The 18,835-nt window shown below is 39.2% G+C and overlaps 1 protein-coding gene across 4 annotated transcripts in view; it reads left to right on the top strand.

Moving 5' to 3' along the window:
• LOC110400736 (fatty acid desaturase 1-like) overlaps positions 1-18,835 on the top strand; it is a 41,396-nt gene that overhangs the window by 15,339 nt on the left and 7,222 nt on the right. For 2 of the 4 annotated variants that reach the window (XR_002440037.1, XR_002440039.1), the window contains exons 2-12: positions 450-560; positions 1,169-1,366; positions 2,102-2,203; positions 2,390-2,518; positions 4,727-4,784; positions 5,221-5,297; positions 6,311-6,408; positions 6,930-7,026; positions 7,353-7,432; positions 7,636-7,761; positions 7,854-9,357. Coding sequence is in view for 1 of the 4 variants with exons in the window: in XM_021400878.1 (XP_021256553.1) it covers positions 450-560; positions 1,169-1,366; positions 2,102-2,203; positions 2,390-2,518; positions 4,727-4,784; positions 5,221-5,297; positions 6,311-6,408; positions 6,930-7,026; positions 7,353-7,432; positions 7,636-7,761; positions 7,854-7,905 (1,128 nt within the window). In the remaining 3 variants the exon portion in view is untranslated. Of the gene's footprint in view, positions 1-449; positions 561-1,168; positions 1,367-2,101; positions 2,204-2,389; positions 2,519-4,726; positions 4,785-5,220; positions 5,298-6,310; positions 6,409-6,929; positions 7,027-7,352; positions 7,433-7,635; positions 7,762-7,853; positions 11,161-18,835 lie in introns of those variants that run through there. The other 2 variants (XR_002440038.1, XM_021400878.1) reach the window with 2 other exon arrangements.

Genomic DNA, 18,835 nt, shown 5'->3' with positions numbered 1-18,835 from the left:
TACAGGCAGGGTTTTAACAGCATCATTGTATTTTCCTAAGTATGGCAAAGCGACACCTCACTGATGTGTTTTCCTACTCCTGGGTCCCATCCACAGGGCAGGGCTGCTGGCTGAAGCCTTCTAAGGAAGGACTGTGTTGAAAGAAACAGATGAAAGAGAATATTTCCCTCTGCAGATAGCTTTTCATCAAACACTTCCATACTCATTACCAGCCTCACCCAGATACTTATATGACATCTAGTTTCTTGAAACTTCTCCAGCTTCCTTGGGCTTAGCTCCAGCTGATGGCAAAGCACTACAGGAACAACTGAAGGAACAGAGATCTGAAGGTCTTTGGAAAATGAATCAGGATTATGTATTATATCAATGATATAGAAAAAGCAGAGACTTGGCATCTGGTATTTAGCAGTATACCTTCCTTATCCCATTTGTCTTGTATTGATTTGTAGGATGCCTTTGTAGCATTTCACAGTGATAAGGCTCTGGTGAAGAAATACTTGAAGTCTCTGCTGATTGGGGAACTGGCACCAGATCAACCCAGCTTTGAGTCTAACAAAAAGGTGAGTGTCCTAGAAAGTGACTGTGAAATGGCTTGGGGTTCAGCATGGGAGGAGAAGAAATAAAAAAGAGGGGTAGATGTAATTTCTGGAACAGCATAATTGACATTGTACCCTGGGCTGAGTGGGTGGATGGGGCAGTAGGTGCCACAGTCATGCATGGAAACATGCAACACTGTTCCAGAAAAGCTAGATCTATTAATGTGTGTGAGGAATGGGCCCCAGAGCAGCAACATCTGATCAGTTCTTCCTATTGTGATGTCTCACTGATAGAGCCTGTCAGCAACTTGTTTCCAGTTTCAAAGCAAAGCTGAGATCTATTGATCTCCTGCTCATTCTTGCACAGAAACCCCACTGATAAAATATTTCCGCTGGCTTAGAATCATAGGATCATAGAATCATTTGAAATGGAAGAGACCCTTAGATGCCATCTGGTCCAACATCCCCTGAAATGAACAAGGACACCTACAGCTAGATCAGGGTGCTTAGAGCCTCATCCAGCCTGAACTTGAATATCTCCATGGCCACTTGCATGGCCACTCTGGGATTGCTGGGTCGGCTCTATTACACTTTCAGAGTAGCTACCGCATTAATACTTCTTTTACCCACAGAAATCACTTTTAGAAGACTTCCGTGAGCTGCGCTGCACTGTTGAGAAGATGGGGCTTCTGAATCCAGATTCCACCTTTTTCATTCTGATTTTCCTTCATCTCCTGGTACTGGATGCTGCATCCTGGCTTACGGTCTGGTACTTTGGGATATCCTTAGTGCCTTTCCTTGTTGGCATGGCATTCTTCACCATTGCTCAGGTAAACTGCTGACAGCAATTCAATGGTGTGGACATGTTTGTTTCATCCCAGTGGAGAGGATCAATGAAACGTTCATCTTCCAGTCATGATTTACTATGTCTTCTTAGATCTAATAACCTGGCTGAAGACAACAAGCTGTTTTCATTGCTTCCAGCAAGCCTAGGTTTGCTGATAAGCTGTTCACTCTGGCTGGTGGAGTGTTGTGAGGTTGAGTAGGCAGCTTCATAAGATGGGATGGGCTGATGTAATCACTCACCCCAGACAGAAGAGGGAACATCTCATTCTCAATTCCATTTCTGGCTCCAAGTTCTGTTTACTGTCTGATGGCTTTGACATTTGGTCCATCATGCTCCAAACCCACTCATGAATTCAGAATGGTTTTCTGCTGTGAAGTGCAATGAAGCTCTGCATTTGGAAATTCTTACACTTTCTAGATGGTTACTTGGAAATTATATATATTTTTAATGGGAACAAGAAACTTGTATATTCTAACAGTCAAACTCATTGCAGTGATGTTTTGCTGTACAGCAAAATCAATATCTGACATTGAGGAACTTTAATGGGCAGTGGTCTGAAAGGAAGTTCTCAGCACTGAGCAGATATGACTGCACATAGTTCTTCTTCCCCAGATCAGAGGGAGATGAACTCATGCTATGACGCTAAGGAGACTCCCAGGGGCAAATTAATACAACACTGCTAAGATTCTGAATCCCTGGTTATCCTTTTGTCTTCTAGATCCAGATGGGCTGGTTCCAACATGATCTGGGGCACTGCTCTGTCTTTAGGAAGCCTAAATGGAACCATCTACTGCAGATCATTGTGTTTAATGTCCTGAAGGTAATTGTCTTACTGTGGGAATATTCTCTGGGCCTAATCTGGACTAAACAGTGAATGGGAGTGACTCTACATTCAGGCGGCATTACCTGTGAGGAAAATATAGTGCAACTGTCAATGATAGGTTGACAAATAATGACTGGTGATAGAGTTCTAATTTGAATCCCTGGTATTTGGCTTTTCCTGCAGGGGTTACCTGCCAGCTGGTGGAATCATCTGCACAATCAGCACCACGCCAAACCCAACTGTTTCCGCAAAGACCCTGATCTCAATATGCACCCTCTCCTGTTCAGCTTGGGAAAGACACTCTCTGTGGAAGTGAGTATGAAGCTGGAGAGCCTTTGGCATGAGAGACAGAATAGAGGTATAATAACCTGAGTTATGGCTTTCTGCCTAAACTTGTAATAATAACTTGAAAAGTGGGGAAATGGTTTCAAACTAAAAGCAGGGAAATTCAGATTGGATATAAGGAAGAAATTTTTTTACAATAATGGTAGTCAGGTACTGGAACAGCGCCCAGAGAGGTGGTGGATGGTGTCCACCCTGGACACCTCCAAGATCAGGCTGTATGGGGATCCAAGCACCTTGACCCAGCTGTAGGTGTCTCTGTTCATTGCAGGAGGGTTGGACTAGATGGCCTTCAAGAGTCCTTTCCAACTCAAACAATTCTATAATTCTATGATTCTATAATCTCCAAAGTGTTAGATGGTCTGAGAGGCTGACAGTCAGATTGTTCTGACTCCCACACTCTCCCAGGAGCAGATCCATGCTGGATCCATTCACACTAAGGTTCAAGTTCAAGATATGTGACTTAAGCACCAACCTGGGGCCTGGTTATCATGATGCTTAGGCAGCAAACTCTTAACATCAGTACTTAAGTTCTCTGTGTTGCTAGAAGAGCAGGGTAAGTACCTCGAAGGCCTTCCAAACAATGAGTCAGTCCACTTGATAAATGTTAGATGATTTTAGTGATATTATAGATATTGAGTCAGATGTTTCCTCTGGGTCCTTTTGGTTGTAGGACCTGCTTGGCACCTAAATCCTTCAGCACCAGTGTAGCTGCTATGCAAAAAAAAAAAAATGCAAGCATAGCAAATTACTTCTTAATTTCCCTTTTTTTTTTTTTCTTTAAATCTCATAAAAATAAATCCATGAACACAGCTTCCCTTTTCTCCTATGATTTGAGATATCAGGGTAGGTAAGGTCTCCTGCCTTTTCTTTCCCCAGCAATTCTATTTACTCATGGAATGAAGAAATAACCTCTTGCTTAGATAAGCATTCTCTTTAAATAATGTGTCACTCTCCATTAGATGGTAATAAGCAATGAAATCTTTCCAATGCATGGGGAAAATTCCAGCTCTGCTGTCTCAGGAAGGCTCCTGGGAAGAGAGTTTATACAAGGTATTAATAGAAAACTGTTAGCTGCAACATGAAAGAATTTAGTCAGTGATTTTCTGAAAGATCTCTCCATAGCTGTATATTAACATGAGCGTGCAGTATCTAGAATGAGGTGTCTATCTCTGTGCTAAATTGGGTTGGATGAAAGTGAAAGTGCAGGAAACTAGTTCTCATCTCTTCCAGCTTTTAACAGAAATGAGTCAGGCACACTGTGGATGGGCAAAATGGATTTCAGTGGTTTCATTTTGTTCAGTTTGTTTGGTTTCAGTTTTGACCTAGTGAAGACATCTTTAAGACTTTTCTCAATAAAAAGGGAGCTCTAGAAATAGTCTGCTCTGCCTCTTTATTGTTTTATCCTTAATCAAAAGTACAAAAATTGCAGATGATGTCAAGAATCTTGTCGTGTAAATAGTGAAAAAACACACTGAGGCAATAAAGGTACTTGTGCTATGTAAGTATTTAATCTCTTTGCTGTTTCATGAAGTCAAAATATTCAGCAAAAAGGCAAACATCTCTGTAGAGTATTTACTACTTGGATCTTGCAGCAATGATTTTGCAGTCTTTATAGAACAACCACTCAACCATTCTACCACTCAAAAATTTGGGATGTCTTCAGCCCATATCCCATCTGATTCAGAAATTTAGGCATAGTTTTCTCAGCAAACACATCCTTCATTCATCACCCACTATTTCCTGTCTCAGTTTTCATATGAATAACCTCTTCCTCCCCAAGTACAGATGATTTAAGCACTCTGCGGTGAGTGTGTGAACATCATTACATTGACTCTCATTGCTATCATTGGAATCTTCCCCTGCAAAATTCAAAAGCCTTTTGAGCATTCTTGTTATTTTTGTGTATTTTTGTATCCTATTATGAGTTTTGGAACTCTCCCTAAAAATTTTTGTGTTCTGACATCGGCACGTATTGATATCTGGATACGGAGGCTCAAATGAAATGTTTCTTTTCACTGCTTTGGACCTTCAGTGCCTGCTTTTCAAAAGAGACATTGGATTAAAGAGATTTAATAGGTAGTTCTTGATGAGTTCATTAGATGGGAGTAAGTACTTATGAAGGATCTCCGTTCTCCAACTAGGTCATTACAGTTTCCTTTCATTTTTTTTTTTCAGCTTGGAAAAAAGAAGAAGAAGTTCATGCCTTACAATTATCAGCATAAGTATTTCAGCTGTGAGTATCTCTGTTTTCCTATAGTGCTGTAGGAACATCACCCCAAAACTGCAGCTTCATCTCCTTCCCAAAATAATAGGTTTAAAGATATTCCCACTGAAATCACAGCTTCAGAGACAATCACAACACTAGGGAGACCCTAAGATCTCCAAAATTAGGGACATTTCTTCATGTGAGGGGGAACTTCCCCTGATTATGTAATGTCAGGTACAACATAAGTGTTACTCAGGTGTAAGGGATGGGAAAGAAAAATAAATGGGAAAGAAATGAAGAAGTGAAGGGTGCTGAAATGAAAAGAACAGATTTTGTGGACACATGAAAGCTACTGCAAATGAAAACCAGCAATTTTTCCTCTCACTGCAGAGGAGAATATTTCTGAAAGATTTATCTTGCAGTGAAGTTGTAAATGTCTCTCTGTTTTCATTCCTTCCTGCAGTATTGGCCCCACTTGCACTTGTACCCTTCTTCCAGCTGTCCATATTCTACTTTCTAATCAGGAAGAAAAAGTGGTTGGTAAGCACTGCTTGCACTGTCTAGAAACCTTTCAAAAATGTAACCACTTGCACTGTATGTGGTTGGGTTGGAGTTAATTTTCCTCATGGCAGCTCATATAGTGCTGTTTTAGATTTGTGACTAAACCAGTGCTGTCACCACACTAATGTTTTAGCTATGGTTAACAGCTTTTGTGCAGCATCAAGACCTGTTTCTCACTTTGCTTTCTGTCAGTGATTAGTGCAAGAGTGTGGGAGGAGGGGACACAACCAGGCCAAACTAACCTAAACTAACCAAAGAGCTATTTCATGCCATAAAATGTCATGCTCAGCAGTAAAAAGAGAAAAGAAGGGATTTAGGGAGATTAGTCATCTTTTGCTTGGGACCTGGCTGGACATCAGTCTACCTCAACCTGTGGGAGGAGGTGAGTGATTGCTTTTGCATCACTCGTTTTGTTTTGTATTTTTTTTTTTGGTCTTCCACATCCAGTTAGTAAATAATTTTTATCTTGACCCACAAGTTTTCTTGCTTTTACTCTTCCTTTCCTCTTCTCCCATCTCCCAGGGATGGGGAAGCGAGCGAGGAGCTGTGTAGTGCTTAGCTGCCTACTAGTGTTGACTCCTAACACTGCCATAGGGCTATGTCATCATTCAACTGAGGTGACTATGAGGCTTGGGATAGAAAAGTTTTTTTTAGGCTGTTGGAGTAGGAATGCAACAAGTCCAGAGTGAATTTGTCAGGAGATGCCTTTTAGCCTCTTCGCAAGTAGACAAAAGCTAACAGAAAACTATGGGACCTAGGCAGAGTGGGATTACATACTTTATCCTGGTGTTTAGTTAATGACGGTAAAGTTAGTGCTCTGGGAATGTTTCAGGGATACAATCAGGAGGCAGAATGATGGCGTGGAGCTTACACTTGATAAGTAAGAGATCATAGGAAGAACATATTTTATGCTGAAATAAAGTGAAGAAGAGGAAATGGAGGGATTTCTTCAACAAAGGCATCATCTTTTTTTCTTTTTTCTTTTTTAACAGGAACTGTTATTGGTGGTATTTTTCAACATCCGAGTCTGCCTCATGTATATTCCTTTAATGGGATTTAACAACTTCATGGTGTACTACTGGATGTCCAGGTAACACACAGCATACTCAAACTCCCCGTGACTAATACTGGTGAACAATATCGAGTGTCAATGGAAATAAATAAAAAAAGTCATACTACTCATACTAGTCAGACTTTACAAAATTACAGTTTGATCAGAAATAAGTAGTGAGCCAGGAAAATCATTATAAGTTGAGGGTGGAGTGTGGAAGTGAGGCTTTTCAAGGATTTCTGCAGCTACAGATTTAGTGGCTCTCAAAAGAAAGTTAGGAGTCAATTCCTCCAAAATTTAAGAGGCAAAGGAATGGAATAGAGCATCCTGAATTTTGCAAATGTGCTCTGTAAGATAAGACAAGTCTTAGAAGAACCTGGGTAGATAGATATTTTAAGGCTACTGCTTTTTCGAGTCTTCTTGGTAACTGCCACTGGAAAGCTCTCGGCCCCTACTCCCTGCCCAGCCCTTTTTTGTGTCAGATGCCAAAATGTCTGTTTCAATGACAAGTTTGGAAGCAATTAGATACATTAAATGTGTTTATATGTTTGTCTGGTCAGGTACCTAGAAAGTACATGGTTTATTTGGGTCTCGCAGATGAACCACATTCCAATGCACATTGACTATGACAAGAACAAAGACTGGGTATCTACTCAGGTGAGAATCTCCTTTCTTCTGGAAGCCATGGGCCTACAGTTCTGAATTACAGGACATGGCCCTGTCGTCCCATAGAATCAATCAGGCATGAGTGCACATCAGTGAAAAGCCTATTCTTCCTGAGGCAAGAGCTAGCCAAATTAACCTGTATTCCAAGAATCCATTTCAAGCTAGACTTTATTTAATTCTTCAGGTCAATGAAGGCAATAATCTCTGACACTAAGTTGGTCTTTTATGCTAGACAAAAGTGAGAGATAATTGCTGAGGATTAATCATCCTGACTTCCAGAAAAATAAAAGCTAAATCATTGTCTTTTTTCCTTCTAGCTCCACGCAACATGTAACGTGAACCAATCTTTGTTCAATGACTGGTTCACTGGGCACTTGAACTTCCAGATTGAGCACCAGTGAGTATGACTATGGGGAGAAGACTGAGAATAATAGGGGCACTTAAAAGTGAGAGAGGCTGTGTTGTCTCAAATAAAACCATATTCATCTGAAAATCTTTTGCTCTTATTCTGGGAGATGGGTGGGAAATAATTTGAACAGTGGGTACAGGGCATTTTGCAAGCCAATCCTTACAATAACTGTATGGCATTGAATTCTGCAGCCTTTTTCCCACAATGCCTCGACACAACTACTGGAAAGCAGCTCCTTTGGTGAAAGCCCTTTGTGATAAGCACGGCATTGAGTATAAAAGCAAGACTTTACTCAGAGCGTTTGTAGATATTTTGAAGTAAGTATCAATTAACATATGTAGAAGTATTGTTTCTGTAATGGAAGCTGAATAGTGTCTCCTCATAAATGATGTTTTTACTTTCTGTTCAGCTCACTGAAAGAGTCAGGGGAACACTGGCTTGAAGCCTACCTGCATGGATAGAAGCTGGCAGCTCTCGAAGGGAACTTCTTCACCAGACAACTGCTGCAAAGAGTCAGTACAGACCAACAGAGTGTTTGTGACTTCTGACATAGGAACTTGGGAGCTGGGCAAAGCTAATTGCAGTAGGAATCATGGGTGGGGAAGTGGATTAAAGATATATTTTTTTCACTGATCTGAACCACGATATCTCTATTTTTTGCTGCTCTCAAACTCAGCATTCAGAGCCATGACAAACTGGGCCTTTAAATTTGGGAGATGTAGCTCTTGAACCAGCTGGACCAATTTACTGTGTAGGCAGGGCTTAAAACAGCTCAGCTCCTTGCTTATGGGAAAAGTTTAAATGGAAATTCTTTGTATTTTTGGCTTGATGGCTCAGTGAAAATGGAATTAGACAAAGCAAACTGCAGGAAGTCAGAACACGTTAGGATGGCAGGACCTTCATGGGATATTCAAGGATAGGTAAGTATGCAAAGAACAAGATGGCCTGCAGTATGTTGTCATCGCTAGTGATCATATGATCACCGCTTTCTCTTACTAGCTAACTGAAGTGTTATTACTTGTACTGTTCATGAAATGCATAGGGAAGTAGATAACTGGATGCTAAGTTTTACTTCTCTAAGAGCTAGTTTGAATATGGTCCAAAAGGTCTGTATAGTATGTATAATTTATATGTATAAATATATATATTTAATTGTGTACTGCCTGATTAGCTTTCCAATGTGATGTTACATGTCTTTGCTGATATCAGACTACTTTCAAGACTCTTAATTTCAGTATACCAACTTTAAATGAGGCTTAGAAATCCAGACATTGAGGGGTGGGTCCAGATCACAAGGGTTTATAGGGTTCTATTGCTTTCATTGACTTTTACATGTAATTTTTTTTCTCTAAATACTTCCCAGTGATTTCAAGGACATATGAGTATTTACACACATGAGCCATTAGGCAACTAAGTACATTTGTGGCTCTATTCCTGTATCCAAAAAAGCAATTAAATCATACCTAACTGTCATTCCACGCAGTCCTCTCTGGCCCTTACAAAGTTTTTTCCTCCATTTCAGCATCCCAGAGAACTAACTCATACAGGTTTTGTACTTGTAAGCTGTTTGGCCCCTGCAAGAAGGAGGAAAAGGACCTAGCGCCTCCGTACTTAGGGTTCTGCAAAGCTTCTGCTAGTGGAAAGCATAATGAACTCCTATGTACAAGGCACAATAGGTATCCATGAGCACCAGAATAGTCCTATTGGTTTGTGAGAAAGCCAACAAAATGAAGAAGCCAAGAGTGAGACTACAGTGGAATATCTTCACTGAAAGAGCTTTAAATCTTATAGGAAATGTCAGCTGTAACTGAGAAGATGTGAGAGCAGAGCACTGAATAATAGACAATACAGAGGATGTGTGAAAGAAAAGAGGAGATGTGTGGATATCGATTAATTGCAGGAAAAAAAAGAAGGTAATAACAGCTGAGTGATGATAACATGGTTGTTCGGAAAAGCTAGAATACAGGAAAAAAGAGATTTTAAGAATAACAACCAGTCACCTATTCATGATTCTTCAATTGAGAGTCAATATTTAATTTAGGAAGAGTATACGACTTCTGATTAATGTGGCTGATCTTGATGTAACTGTAACATTTTCTAATATGAATTATAACAAATTTAGTCCATTATGAGACAGTTGAGCCTAACTAGCAAAACCTAAATTGTGTTGTATTCACCTAAATGTCCTAAAACTGTGAATGTAGTCTGCAATGCCAAATAAGTATACTATTTGCCCATAAGAGCAAAGGCCAAGTGGAAGAAAAGTGGTTATTTTCCTCTGCCATTTGCACCCAGAAATCTATGCCCCAGGCTTTCAGTGGGCAAACCACTCAGAGGAGGAAACTGGGAAAGGGCTTAAAGTGAAATATTACAGTGGACTACCATACACATCTGCAACCCATTGATGATCAAATTACATGCATTTCAACCTTCAGACAATAGCAGTCCTCTTCCAAGTAATGAATATTATCAAGCTTACAAGGTAAAGATCCCAAGAAGGTGTATGAACTTAAATTTCTTCCTTCCTTTTTTTTTATTTTATTAATTCTTCTGTTTTAAGAACATTGGCTTTTATTTATAACTTATTTGTGTATGTGCAGGTCTGGTAACACTGTTCTGGTTATTTCCTAACAATTGCTGACAGATGTCACTGAAAAAGGTTATGATTAAAAAGTACTGTTGTTCAAAAACTACTTAGAATGTACTTTGAAAACCTTTTCTAACTGCTACAGTCTGAAATAATTCCACGTTCCCAAATCAAAGGTCAGTTTCCACAACTATGTGCAAGAGTAGTAATATTTTTATAAGTAGTATTTAAGTGATAGTACTTTCTTAAGATGAATGCAGGGTTTTCATTGCCTGCTCTATTGTCCTGGTGAAGGCAGTTTAAGTGTCAAGGATTTCGGTGTTTGGTTTTTTTTTTTAAACAGATGGACGTGAAAGCTGTGGTGATTAGATCTTGATTTCTGCTGAAATTCTCTAAAGACAAGACTGACACAAAGTAGTTCTTTCTGATGTCAGCCTCATGAATCAATCTGATTCTTTGTTCCATTTAGCCAGCATTCTACTTGTTTGAATGTGGTAATTTATTGAGTCAATTGTTTGCAACCTCATTTAAATCTAAATGTTTTTGTCTCTTTAACTGATCTAAATGTGCTGCTCTATGTGAATATTGATTTATCTCTTTATCTGTTTCATAAAGGTTATTAACATACATGAAACTGGTTTACCTTTGTCTAGTTCTAACGTGGCTCAAAAACTTCAAGGGCCTGGGATAGCCCCCAGTGAGAAGTTAGCAATCCACTTAGGTTGGTATTAAAGTTCTTTGTAACTGTAATGTTCCCTGAAAGACAACACATATAATCAGGAATACCCAGAAGAAAGAAGGAAATCAGGGAAATAGCTTGCACAATATTGCTTCCTTTAGGAGTTTATACTAAGATTCTGTTAGTGGTGTGTTTTCCTACACAGGTACATCAAAATTGTCAGCTTCCCACAGGTATCTCATAAAATCCTTTCCCTACAAGGCAGTGATGGCACAAATGGCCACACTGTTATACAGTCAACGAGCACGAAGCTTCAGAGGGCCATAGTAAGAAAGGCAGCAAGAACTGCAAAGCAAAAGAAATATGTCAACAGTTGTTAGAAATTGAATTCTGCACATGTGAATACAGAATGTTGTGCAGAGTATGCCTTGTGCTTCCTATTATACAGCAATCCGATGTCCTTGTTCTCATAGGAATTCAAAGTTTAATTATATTTGAAATAATGGGAACTGAAAACCTTGTTGTCGTTCAGTTTGTATACTCAACTGTATTTGCATTCTCAAAATTCATTTGCCTTAACCTGGTCATTTCATGTAGATTCAAATTCATAGTTACTCAGCCTGTTGCTAAATAAAAAGGCTTGTTTCAAGGCATTCCCTTTCTGAATAATGAAAACTTTAGAGAGAACAGATACTTTTGAGACAAAAACATAGTCAAAAACCCTACACTCCTTCCAACAAAGAGTATAATTATTCCTGTGTAAGACTTGCACATCACTCCCTCTCTTATCCTCCCCAGTCTTACAAAAAATTGTGGGTGTTCAATGTTATTTCATAAATTCTTGAATAATTGACTGGAAGACAACTTATCTATTGCTTGACATGATAGAAGTCACAAAATATAACAAATATCCATTATAGGGCAATCAACAAGAAATAGAGACAATCTCTGCAATGAATCTAATGGCATAGGTGAATATATTCCAGCTTGCCACCTGAAGCACCTTTTCTTAAGGTGTTGACTATACCTGACTCAGTAGGTATGTTCTGCTATTATTCTAACACTCTTCAAATGCTGAGTTACACTTCTGTGCATGTAGAGATCTGCCTCAGTCTTAGCAATTTTCCTCTTATCATCCACTTAAGGGTGGATCTTATAAGGTTTTCCTGTCTGCTGTGTTGCCCAACAAGTCTGATCCATAGGCATGCTTGTAACAAGCTTGACATACTGGCTGGACTGTGCTTTTCAGAGGTGGTTTATGTTTTTTATCTCTCTTTTAGGAAGAAAATAGAGGTGTTTCTTCACTTTTTCAAAATATAGTGGTTATGTCAGTACACTGACGCATAATTGCTATGGGAGTATAATTGTTTAGGTTCAATTCTTTCCCTACCAAAAGTGATTCAAAGCCACAGTGCCCACCTTTCACCACCTGTGGATTGGATAACAACATGTTCCTCTCTGTGGAAATTGTACCATGGTGCAAAAGTGAATTCAATAGTGGCAGCTGGCCTCTCATTTAGTGTGTCCATTGTTGGGTTCTGGGATTACTTCTTGAGTAGGAATTCTATCCCCGTTTTAGAGGTTTTCTACATTTAGAGACAGCATTCACTGATACAGGAGACGAGAGGCTGGAGAGCAGCCTCACAGAAAGGGATCTGGTGTTCTGGCCCATGGCAAGTGGATGGGAGCCAGCAGTGTGCCCTGGCAGCCTAAAGGGGATGCACCAGGCCCAGTACTGCTCCTGGATGAGGGAAGGCTTGTCCCACTCTGCTCTGTGCTGTGCGGCCTCACTTCCAGCACTAGGTGCCGTTTGGGTGCCAGAATATCAGGACATAAAACTGAGAGCATCCAGAGGAGGACTATGAAGACGGTGAAGAATCTGGAGGGCAAGGTGTGTGAGGAGTGGCTGTGGTGCCCGGGTGTGCTCAGCCCAGAGCAGAGGAGCTGAGGGGAGGCCTCATGGCGGCTGCAGCTCCTCACAGGGAGTGGAGGGGCAGCACTGAGCTCTGCTCTCTGATGACAGTGACGAGGCCTGTTTATTGCTGCTCAATTCTTGTGCCAATAAATAATGATGTGCTGGTACATGTAGTTTTAAGCTGGCACAGTATGGAGAACATTGTGTAAGCACAAGCTAATTATGCAAATAAGCCTATATACTCTACAAGACTTGCCACACTCAGAAATCTGTGTCTGTAATTTTCACTGTGACTCATAATTTCATTTTTTTTGTAAATAGAACTGCGCATGACAGTTGTATGCCAGTCAGTATGTAACTGGGGCTTGATTACGTGGGCTTACAATCTATTATATCAATGTCATACAGGCAGGTTAAAGCTTCAATTACCTGTATCTTTAGGGCTGCCTACAAAGCCGTTTGTACTAGACACTCTGAAAAGCCTATCTAATAAATGTGGATGCTTTGTTAAGGCAATACTACTAGCAGCTTTGCATTTAAATGTAAATATTTTACAGTTTATTGTGTGGTAGATTATTTTGCATGCCTTTCTCTCTCACTACTACATAATATAAGGTATAACATACAGTATCTAATAAATGTGGATGCTTTGTTAAGGCAATACTACTAGCAGCTTTGCATTTAAATGTAAATATTTTACAGTTTATTGTGTGGTAGATTATTTTGCATGCCTTTCTCTCTCACTACTACATAATATAAGGTATAACATACAGTTACTCTTGTTAAACTGATCTTGAGTGTTTCCTTCAGTTTTGCAAACTGACAGTCTAGTCAAAGGATGTCTTCCCATGGTCATTATACATTCTTAGCTGTTTAAACTTTTAATCCATTTAATATATTCTCTAGAAATTTAATTTAGGCTCCCAGTTCTAACGTAAATGTGGCGCAGCTTTGTCCTATGCATGTATATGTCAGTCAGAGAACTTAGGACCATATAGGACATACACAGACTGAATGTGTGGTGACTCACCAATTGGGAAAGAAAATAATATAAGCTCTGGCAAATTAGACTGTTGTTGACTGTGATTTAATGGGTATTTTCTTTCAGAAGTTACTCATTCCAATCCCACTGACCTGTTAGACCTTTGAAATCCCACAACTCCAAGTCCTAGTCTTTCTTCTGTTTCTCTTGAATTATAAAATAGCCTGAGCAACTTTGGCTGGTTACAATAGATGTGAATAGGCTGTGGGTCTTCGTGAAGCTGAGAGGATTTGTCTTAATTTTGCCGCATTTACTGAAATGGGCACTAGAGTTATGCACACTGTTTGAAAAGAAATCACAATGATAATATATATGAAAAAATCATCAATCCTTTGTTTCTGCATAATTTTTCCTTCCCATGTGTTGAGAGAATGCACATTCTTAGCTACAACATCACAGTAGCAGATTACCTAAAGATAGGGAGATATCGCATTAAAAAAATAAGTGATTTCAAACTAAGATTCCCTCTTTTATCCCTGTTTTGCCAGGATGAGCAGAGTTAACCAATTTCAGAATGTTGCATCTTTCTTTCCATTGGAGCCTGCTGGTATTTCTTATGCAGTATTTCAACACACCATTATGAAGCTCCAATTTGCTGAATCAGAAACGCTACTATGCATCAGCTATGCACCCAAATGAGCAAAGGAAAGTAGACATGTACTGATCATTAAAATGCTCATTTAATAGCTTTAAATGTCAGCTGTGGCTCATGAGCTAAAAGTTTGATATTGCAGCATGCAATGTTTGCTCAATCTATGGGATGATGTAAGCTTCCTAACCCTATGAATAAAGCTGCAAGCTGTGGGTGTGTGAAAATGAAGAGAGATTCTCAGGATATTTTCTAATCCTTATATATTAATTCATTTCTTCTGACTGTCCTTCCCAACTCTGAAAAAACAACAAGTAAATAAACCTTCTGTTAGAAGCTGTGACAGCTGACAGTCAGTGAGGTAAAACTCAGCCTTCCATCACTTGTGTAAAATTGTTTAAATAGTGTAAACCATGTTTCCCTCTCTTTGGCGGTCTTTCTACCCCTATCATTCCCTTTCCTCTTATGAATAGGGCATCTTCATTTCCTGCAGAAGTTAAGAATCACAAAGTTGTGCAACAAAAAATTTACTTTAAGGCTGAATTCCTTTTAAAATATTCTGTTGTGCCAGAACAGCACAACAAGATAATACCTTTTCTTCAAGAGACGTGGTAATGCTACCTTTTCTTTTTCTTTTGCTCTTGGATGCTTCTGTGAAGGTCATGGCAGAGAGGGGAGCAGAATATATTCTCTGTTGTAGCACGTCAGAGCCATACGTCTCTTGAGAGATGTGAAGGAGGGAAGGCCATGTCCTTCTCACAGTTCTTGGATTTGTATATGCTTCTGCTCAGCCACACTGTCACCCAACACTATGAAAGACAGGTAGATTCTTTAGGGATCCTTGGCAGAATGAGGGCTGGCCATAAGACTGTGATTACAATTAAAGATTTATTATGACACAAAATGTTAGCAATGAGTGTAGCATATTGTTTTTCTCAACTTGTAACTCTTACCATAGCTTTCTGTTACACAGAATTTCTCAAATTCTCAGTTACAAGGACTTTTCAGTCACCCTGACCCTCTGCAGATCAAATTCTTATTAATCAGAGAGATACAATAATCATAACCTAGAGTCTGGCTGTACCTAAAAGTAGACAAGTTACCCTCTCAGTCCTCAGAGGAAGTCTTATTGTTCTATACCCAGATAAATATCTATCAGATATACCAGAAACTTGAATTAACAGTGAGTTATGAATATTTTTTTTATTTTTATTGTTTTTGAAGAGTGACCAAGAGTGAAAAGAGCTAGGATGAAGCTGGTATTAAAAAAAAAAAAAAGAGCCTGTTTTCTTGTATTTTGAACTGTGTATGATTTATTAGTTCTTCATGTTCCAGCCTTTTGCACTACAAATTAGTTTATTAACAATTTTTTTTTCCCTGCTTACCACTTATGGTAAGAAGACACTTGGTAAAAGTGAGACAAAATACTTCAAGATAGTAAGCAGCATTACAATGAAAAAAATAAATGTGTATGTGTAGCATCTTTTACAGCTTTCTTTGGTCTGGTGGTTTTGTAACAACATGGGCCAGCCCTATTATTTGCCTCCTGGCAGGTTTAAACTTGCATTATGATAAAGTAAGTGTACGTGGTACTTATTTTAGATCTATGACATAAAAATGAAAAACAAAAAGCTTCTAATTGAAACTGGGTTTAAGTTTCTGCTTCTTAATCATTAGAATTACACAGAAGGACTCAACTTTCCATTAGTTGTATCTAAGATATATTGCATGACATAGGAAAGAATGTTGGTGGATTAGAAGCATGCAGGTTCTGAGTTGCTACTCTTTCAATGAATTTTTCACTTCTGCTTTATTTTTTACTTTTCTTGTCTTCCGTGACTCATATACTTGCTTCCTTCCATCAGCAGCAACACTTAAAGTAAAATTGAACCAAACAGGAAAAGCTGTGGTTTGGCAGCCTGGGGCCTGCATAACGAACAGCCTAATCTCACAAAGCTGAGCCATGGGCTGCAGTTTCCTTCCTTGGTCTCAATATTATTTGAACTTTGACATCATTATTGTGCTCAGTCCTGAGCTCAATTATCTGGTATAGACCTCCAGTTACCGAACTGAGTAGCAGTTCTGGTCACCACAGAATCAAAGAATCACCAAGGCTGGAAAAGACCTCTAAGATCATCTAGTCCAACTGTCCTCCCACCACCAATACTGACAACTAAACCATGTTCTGCAGTACCACACATCCATGATTCTTGAACTCCTCCACCATGATGACTCCACCACCTACCTAGGCAGCCCATGCCAGTGCCTGACAACTCTTCCAGAGATTATTTTTTTCCCAGTTTCCAACCCGAACTTCCCCTGGTGCAACTTGAGACCATTCCCTCTTGTCTCGTGTTCTGTTAGCAATAGTCACAAAAAAATCCTGTCATTCCTACCATGGCTCACTCAGAATGTAACACTGTTCTGTTCTGACAGCGTTAACGGGTTGTTGTCTCTACTTCATAAGCAAGCTGAATCAAGGTCAGAACTAGTAGCATGTGTAATGGTAGAAGAACTACTAGAGGATAAACTAAAAATCTGATAAATGTATAAGTTTTTGATTGGGTTTAAGAAAAAAAATTTCTAGTGATGAGTAGCTCAAGTTTTTCTGTAGCTCTAGCTGCTTGGGATATTAAACATGGTGTAATCTAGTGCTGCAACACTGCACAATAAAAATGGAGATCTGAACCTTACAGTTACAGCTTTGCATCTTCTTGGATCTCATACTGAAGTTTTGCTTTATTCACAGCATACTGTAGTAATGACCTTAAAATACAAAAGCTAATTTCATTAGCACTGAACACTTGCTCTTCTTTAACTCCTAGCATTTCCATACAACATTCTAATATACGTTTTTATTACACCAATAATTGAAAGTTATAATATATAGGAGAACTTATATATTGGAGGCTCAGGGGGGACCTTATCATTCTCTATAACTACCTGAAGGGAGGTTGTAGTGAGCTGGGGGTCGGCCTCTTCTCTCTTGTAACTAGTGACAGGACGAGGGGGAATGGCCTCAAGTTGCGCCAGGGGAGATTAAGGCTGGGCATTAGGAAATACTACTTTTCTGAAAGAGTGGTCAGGCGCTGGAATGGGCTGCCCAGGGAGGTGGTTGAGTCACCGTCCTTGGAGGTGTTCAAGAAACATTTAGATATAGCATTGAGAGACATGGTTTAGTGGGGTTATTGGTGGTAGGTGGATGGTTGGACTGGATGATCTTGTAGGTCTTTTCCAACCTAGCTAATTCTATGATTCTATGAACTTACATATCATTTTACAAGCATCAGTTGTTTGTAATGACATTGGCACAGGAACTAACAGCCAAGATTTCAACATACAGAAATATCTGTTGATCACTAATGATAAGATTTGGATTGATACGCTGTTGCAGCTGAGATCTGACACTAATGCACTTTGTTTTAATCCATAGTGCCTAGAGCTAATAAAGTACTGAACCTTATGATTAGCTCAGGTTTTGCAGGAGTTATGACTTTGATGTGTTTTTCCAAGACTGGTAAGCTCGTTGGGCTTTGTCAACTGGCTTAATTGTTTTGTTATGTTTTTAGCAACTTTCCTAAAGATTAACATTCTTTCACCTATAAACTCATTTGCCACCATCATCAACTGCTGTTGCTCTTTGCTAGAAGCTGATGTTACTGAAATATACCGCACAAGGAAACAGCAATGCTTTCTGAGGCCTATTTCTTTTGCTGAGGCCTATCCTTATGTCTGATGAAGACACCTCACAAGAAAGCTTTTAAAGTTGCACTTTATCCATCATTATAAGCTGACTTACTTCTGCTAGCACTCATGCTCATCATGATCAAAGCCTTATCTCAACTAACATTCATTTTTAATTCTGCACCTCTCTTCTAAGTTTTGCTCCTTTGCTTCTCACTTTCTTGTCTGTCTCACCTTTAGCCCCTAGCACTTCTTGTTGGAGCCATAAGCTCACCAATGGTTGGAGTTTGAAGCTTGATGACTTCTAATTAGATGAAGTATGTGCTTCTCTTCTGCCTTCTGTGCTCTCTGGCATGAGATGAAATGTAGCAATGTTGTAATAATATATTAGAAAAAGTACTGAGGAATCTTTTCATTTACTCAAATCATTTTTTCCTTGGATTGTGATGTACTGTTTGACTGTCTTTATAAAATATGTTCTCTCCAATGGACCTGTATTTCATGAAAAATCTCAGCTCCTTTATGTTGCTTGAATCCTTTCAATTCTCAGTGTCATAGACATGGGTTTCTCATTTTAACTACTTATAAAGTATTCAAAAATATTTTATCACTGAAGAAATGGCCTTTTAATTTTAATAACTGTTCCATTTTTTCTGTGTGGACTGTTAATTTGCACCCTTGCTACACTTACCAGTTCAAAACTGGAATGTCCCAAGACAGTTTTATAGTAGTTATAAGCAATCTGTGTAAGTTATATTGCCACCATCATCTCTTGCTAATAACATCCTATGGATGGATTTGCCTCTGGGCTACTCTTTTCAGTTGTTAGTCCTAGTATTTTGACATCCTTTTTTCTCACTGTAAGTTGATTTGATATAAGTAATGGTGGGTTTTT

This window comes from Numida meleagris, chromosome 6 (genome assembly GCF_002078875.1).
Source record: "Numida meleagris isolate 19003 breed g44 Domestic line chromosome 6, NumMel1.0, whole genome shotgun sequence".
NCBI lineage: Eukaryota > Metazoa > Chordata > Aves > Galliformes > Numididae > Numida > Numida meleagris.
The sequence above is the reverse complement of the archived record's forward strand: the minus strand, read 5'-3'. Positions and strand labels throughout refer to the sequence as shown.